Source organism: Larimichthys crocea, chromosome XIII, assembly GCF_000972845.2.
Source record: "Larimichthys crocea isolate SSNF chromosome XIII, L_crocea_2.0, whole genome shotgun sequence".
NCBI lineage: Eukaryota > Metazoa > Chordata > Actinopteri > Sciaenidae > Larimichthys > Larimichthys crocea.
The window spans coordinates 15127580-15134041 of NC_040023.1; the positions used below are offsets into that span (position 1 = coordinate 15127580).

Sequence of the window (6462 nt, forward strand, 5' to 3'; positions counted from 1 at the left end):
GTATTTTTTTTTTTTTTTTTAAGAGCAAAGGTTCATGATTATTTAGATATTATAGACAGTGAGATATACAGAATACCATAAGGTAATACAAGGAAAATACAGAATTGCCACCTATAAAAAGTAATAATAATAATAATAAAAAAAAGATACCAAGTGAGGAAACTGCATAACCATTCACAGAAAAAAATGTGTCTTGTTGCTACGTGCCAGTGCTTTTTCTACAACAATATTTATATAAAAACTTAAAAATAAAATCGGTGGTACTGATACATTTAAGAATATAAAACTACAACGTAGTAACGTCAATACCGTTCTGACTTGCCTCACCACTGTTCACAGTTTACACAAAGTTTGGACAGACAAGGGGGAAAGAATTTAGACCAAGTGGACTTGGTTCATAGTCTTTTGCGCAACCGTCCTACCACCATTAACACTGTCGGTTATATCAACAGTCTGTTTAGACCTGTTTCTTTTAAGTGCTTCTAATAATAATAATAATAATATTCAGTGGTACTGACGTTACGCACTTTGAATTCACACCTAGCATTCATTGTATTTAGATTAGTCTCTTTTTCATTTTAAAGTGTCCATTCATATGAAAACTAAACATTTTTTTTTGCTTCTATACATTTCCTAACAAAAAAATAATCAACGTGAATACAGGTTCCGCGAATGGGCAGGATTGGGGTGTGATTGACTTCCCCCGTAACCAGTCAGCATGCTGGGAGAGTACTGTACGTCCACAACAGATGATGGGATTCAACAGGAGGCAGGTTGAGATGGTCCAAAGTGTGTATCGAGTAGAAGAGAAGAGAATAAAATTGATTATTCACACACGTGAAGATTAACTCACTCAGAGAGGCTGACAGTTTCATTCACTATCTGACCAACAGGCTCCAATACAGAATTAAACAAATAAAGTAAACTGTACCGTACTGCTTTACTGTAATCCTTCCTCAAAAGTAACTGTTTACAGCTTGAAATATGTTCATTAACTTAAGGTCCACTTACTAGCTTTTCCCAGATTTCAGCTGCACCTCATGGTCTTCCTCAACACATGTTGTTTGCTCACTTTTCATGGAGATAGCCAAATTGTCAACACGCAAGACTTAAGTCACGTGATAAACTTCAGACTCCATCTGCTGAGGAAGGTCATGAGATGCGACTGAAAGCCCCAGAAAAAAACTAGTTAGGTGAAGTGAGCAAGTCCTGAAGTTTAAGGGGCGTTAAAAAGTCTATATCAAAGACCTCTTACTAGCTTTTTCTAAAGCTTTCAACTGCATTTTATGGTCCACCTCAGTGGATAAGGAAGATAGTCATGTTGACAGCACATGACTTTTTTAAACGAGAGTTTAGTCATGTGATAAACTGTGGTCATTTAACGGGCAGCATCTGCTGATAAAGACCATGAAATGCGACTGAAAGCCCCAGAAAAAGCTAGTTAGGTGACCTTAAAGTCCAAAATTGTGGCCGAGAGTTTAGTGACATGGTCAACGGTATGACCACAATATCTTAATAGGGCAAGGGGATTTCAGCTCTAGGCCCCTTCTGCTAAGGAAGACCATGAGATGTGACTGAAAGCCCCAGAAAAACCTTAAAGTCCTGAATTTTAGTTTAGGTTTTTAAATTTTATATTATATTAATTTCTATGTCATCTATGTCTATGAAGCATTCAACTGCCTTTTATGTTCTACGTCAGTGGATGAGGCTTGCACAGTTGTTATCATGAGACTGAAGGTGTGGTTAAGTGATGACATAAGATCATCCACTGAGGAAGACCATGAGATACGATGGAAAGCTGTGGAAAAAGAGCCAGTCTTCTTCTTTTGCCTGTGTTTTGTTTCAGATCTAAAGAATAAACTTTCAAACTGAATGTTCTTCCAAATCTTTTACGGTCGAGGTAAGGTGCTCTGTAAAATGGTCAGACAGGGATGATAAAACATGAGCAGCTCTCAGATTTATGTTAGTAACAAAGAGTTAATTACAAGTTAAGAACAGAAAACCAGCCCTCAGGGTCCTGCGAGGTCGAAGCCTCACCACCATAGTTAGTCCGTTTGCTACTGGTTATCAAAGCGAGCGTGTTGAACTAACAGCACTGATAAAATGGCACCGATTGCGATGGCGTCACAAATACAGAGGAACTCACAGAGGGGGGTGGGGACTGCCTGTCAGTCAAAGGGAGGCTCTCATAGCCAGGGTTGCCATTGGAGGAAACGTTTGGAGTCCTGTGTAGAGATAGAAAGGAGACAAGGACAGAAGAGAGAGAGAGAGAGAGAGAGAGGGGAGAGGAGGAATGGAAGGATGAAGAAGAGAAGGGAAACAGGGGTGAGACACATTGAGAAAGACAGAGGGGGGACAAGGGGTCGCAGGGTGACGGGACCCAAGGACAGGTAACAGGGAAGAAGGAGAAAGAGCGGTTAGAAATATAGTGCGGAAAAACCACAGCACTCAGTCTAACTGGTAGGTATTAGCACTACTGGCACTCAAGCATCAGGCGTACAGACCACTCCTGACTGATGATGCACTGCAGGATTTATACAATAATCTGCAATTACATGCATTTAGAGCTGGGTGTGACTCACCAGTCCCATTTTAGCCGCAATGTTGTTTTCCTAATGAATCTGTTTATCTGCACGATAAACCTCCAGAAAGCTTTTAAAGCAATCCCGAGCAGATTCCATTTAAGAGGAGTGGACTGTATTTTTAGTGCTTGCTGGGTTTCAGTTCAAGTCAGTATCTTTGTATTTTATGAGTTAATATTAGATATGGGAGCAGTCAAGATGATCAGCTGGCATTAGGATAGGAAATTATATAGTCCACGCTTAGGAGCACTAACTAAGCTTGGGAGGACGGGAAGAAACGTAAGAAGATGAGAAAACTGAGAGTGAGAAAGAGGGAGGACTAAAAAAAAGGAAGCAGAGAGAAGCAGCAAGGACAGATGCCGAGAAAAAACTGGAGAGGTTCGGACACCACAGTGAGGAGACAGATGAGAGTGATGCAGGAGGGTTTTTGTTGTTGTTGTTGTTGGTGGCGGTGGTGGTGGTGGGGGAGGGGGAGGGTTACCTATAGTGAACCTGAGCTTCACATCGCCGGAGTTTTTACGAGCGCGGCCTCGTCAATGACACCCTCCCCCCAACACAGCAGTAGTCTACTACTGTTTAGGAGACAGGACGCCATTTGAGACAAGATCTGTGAAAAATGACCGAGCGGCCTACATCGTCTGTCCCGAAACACTCGACAGACGAAATAGACAGACACACAGACAGACAGACAGACCTCTGCAGTTGTGTCTGTTTCTCTGCCTACACTGTAGTCCATATTGACCTGTCTGTGTGTCTGTCTGCAATGCATGTGCTTAACCTGACAGCTCTGTGGATTTGGACTAATCCTGAGACAAGTGTGTGAACCTAGCTGACTATACTGCACTGCACTGCTCTCTTGTAAAGATAGGTGTGTCCAGCATCTGGTATGTATGCCATGAATACAATTAGAGTTGTCCGTATGGGGAGAAAGTATGTGTCTGTACAAAAATGTCTCAATAGTGCTATGTGTGTGTCATCCTGGACAATCCCTGACCTATAGAAGTTGCCCATAGATATTGACACAAACACACGCTGTATACAGAAAACTGTACCTAAGAGCAACATCCTCCTCTTGCAACATCTGGCATGTTCTGTCTGTCTGTCTGTCTTTGTGTCTGTGTGTCTGTGTTACTCACGGGAGGGGCGGCGCGCTAGAAAACGGGGGTGTCCACCCGGCCCCCGGGTAATTATAGAAGGGGGCCATGGCCCCTCGCTGAGACCCCGAGGCCGTCTGTCTACGTGCCTGATGGGATGTGAAGGGGTCCTCACTCTCGCTGTCCGAGTCTTCGTACTCCTCTGATTCACTGTCGTCGTCCATGAAAGAGAGCGAGAGATGGTCATGTGTGAGTACCACTGTGTCTTTATACGTTGTGCCCTTCATATTTGTTGTTGTTAGAGTTCCACATTCAGCTTCGTTTATTCTCTTGGTCATGATTAGTTTGGGAAAAATGGTGACAATATTGTATTTATCCACAAATAATTGCACAGAAAACATCAAACTACTCATGTACAGGACTTTTGTTCTAGCAGCAGCAATCACAAACTTCCTAATCTTGCTGTAAACTGATGACTGCGGTCCAGATAGATTTCAGCATACCTGGAACAAACTACCTGCTTTATAGCCGCTCTCAGCAGATCTTTCACCCTGGAGGTGTATGAGGAGAGCCAAGCCCCCATGTATATATAAACTGTATGTGTATACCGTTTTAGGTGCACTAGACTTTTGCCTATGCCAATTTTCATTTGAGATTTTTTTAACGCTGAACCAACTCAAATGCACTCCAGGTTTTTTCCCATGTTGTATGCCAAGCAGCGTTACACGGCCTGCAGAAACTCCAACATGTTGCAATCACTGACATTTTCAGATTGTGGATGATTTGCGCATATTTCTTCATGAAAGATGGAACAGAGGAGTACATCTCCTCCCTGACACAGATGGATTCATTTCATTTCAGGAACTCAACAGCCCTCAAACGAATCCACGTCGACTCCCACCACCATGTGCGTTTACTACTTTTGGCAGTGTGTACATCATAGCAGTTCATCATCTTGTCCTTTTAGAAATTGGTAGAAAAGACTGCAAAAAGCAGCAATTATACACACATATTTCTACTCCCTCTCACCTTGGGAAGCTCCTCCAGGCACCGGGCAGAGAGCAGAGTATGGCAGTAAAGGCCAGAGCGGAGAGGAAAGAGTAAAGAGAAAGGTAGAGCAATCCCTCCATCCCATCATAGCACAGGCCTTTCAAAGAGTCAATGTAGTCCTAAAAGAAAATGGACAAATATATCAATCAAGATTTAAAAGTTGGTAATCAGCTACAGGTCCTGTTTTCATGCGCTGTGCCTCGGCTTACCTTATTCAGACCTCTGCAGTTCAGGAGTGCCACCAACTGATGAAAGTTGCCCTCTGTGGAGTTGAGTATTTGCTGAACCTCCCTGAGTGATTTCTGCAGTGATTAAAAAAATGCATCATAGTTAGAGAAATCACCAAGAAAAGGTGGTGCCACTTGTATTTGTTTACACATTATAACATACCTCAGCTTTGGGGAACTGCGTGAGCGCATTTCTGTCCAGATTGGAGAGGTGCGTGTGAATGTTGGACAGCGCCCTCTGCGACTGCGTCAGCAGCTAAAGTCAGCAGCAACAAGTCAGTTAAGAGCTTTTCTTTTTTGCATTAACGCTCAAAATATAGCATTAATATGCTGAGAGTGTAGCTCTCTATGTGATGATCAGGACGGGGACGCACGGCAACAGCTGTGCATCCCCGTCCTCAAATAATTTGTCCTTAACCGGCCTTGAGCAAAGTCTGACATGCAATCTGCTCGCCTACTTTAAATCAAAGAGGGTAAGAGTGTCAGCTAAATGCCTGCCATGGCTATATACATAAGACATGTGACTAACAGAGGTCATATTACCTGCTGGAACGGACTGTTCATGCGCCTGCTGCAGGTCAGGTAATAATCCAACACATCTGAATGGCCAACAAAACAGCAGCGCACAGCAGATCAGTGCACAATAGCAAAAGGTGTGGGAACATTTAACTGTCATTATATTAGATTGTGCTGACATACGCACAGCTGAGAGGTAAATCAAGTGCATTGCAGAAATAGAAAAAACAACCAGCTCGTTTATAGAGTGTTGCTTGCACTAGGGGGGCAGGTTAATACTCTACCTGTGCTGGTCCCGGTGTTGAAGTTGGTGGAGTTGAGGACAAAGGTGTTTGGATCTGAGCAGAAGTCACTGAGAGCCTGGCAAGGCAGCAAGCGAGAGTGATGATGCGAGTGAGAAAGGATGACAGCAGTGGAGGAGAGAGGGACAGATGAGGCAAAGGAAGGAGGGCAGAGTTAGTAGACACACTGACTGACTGACACACTTACCTCTTTAGATATCTGACAGCAGCTCAAAACATAGTGGCAAGTATCGATCTGCCTGCATCACATGCTGCCCTGGATAAACCTGACATCTTTCCATTAGATCATCGCTCATATCCTCCCCTCTGTTAAACCCGTTTTCCATATCATCTCTTTACATTGCGTTACCTCCTCCTGACCTATTTTTGAAGATAGCACACCCACAAACAAGCTCAGCTTGAGATCACGCCCCACCAGAAGAGGGAGTGAGAGCCACACAGAGAGCCCAGCGACTGACTGGAAAAGCAGCAACCCCGAGGACAGAATAAAGTGGGCAGGCCCACAGCTGGCCCTTTGTTTCCCTGTCAGTGACCAGGGACAGAGCGGCTCTGTGTGGACCCACAGGCTTTGGGACATCTCCCGCCAGCGCCACATGACACTGAGACTCTTAAAGTAGGCAGCAATGCAGAAAAACAGCCACCATTGACCCTCTTCACACACCCACCCACCAGCCCAGACCAAAACAGCCCC

At 43.9% G+C, this 6462-nt stretch overlaps 1 protein-coding gene across 5 annotated transcripts in view; it reads right to left on the bottom strand.

The window, feature by feature from the left end:
* Positions 1-34: 34 nt before the first annotated feature.
* ttyh1 (tweety family member 1) overlaps positions 35-6462 on the bottom strand; it is a 22958-nt gene continuing 16530 nt past the window's right edge. For 2 of the 5 annotated variants that reach the window (XM_027287032.1, XM_027287031.1), the window contains 8 exons: positions 5754-5829; positions 5497-5552; positions 5117-5209; positions 4936-5028; positions 4706-4845; positions 3719-3886; positions 2147-2225; positions 35-732 (listed from right to left, as the gene is read on the bottom strand). In XM_027287032.1, the coding sequence (XP_027142833.1) occupies positions 649-732; positions 2147-2225; positions 3719-3886; positions 4706-4845; positions 4936-5028; positions 5117-5209; positions 5497-5552; positions 5754-5829 (789 nt within the window). In that variant the 3' untranslated portion in view covers positions 35-648. The remainder of the gene's footprint in view (positions 733-2146; positions 2226-3718; positions 3887-4705; positions 4846-4935; positions 5029-5116; positions 5210-5496; positions 5553-5753; positions 5830-6462) is intronic. The other 3 variants (XM_010744335.3, XM_019253457.2, XM_010744333.3) reach the window with 3 other exon arrangements.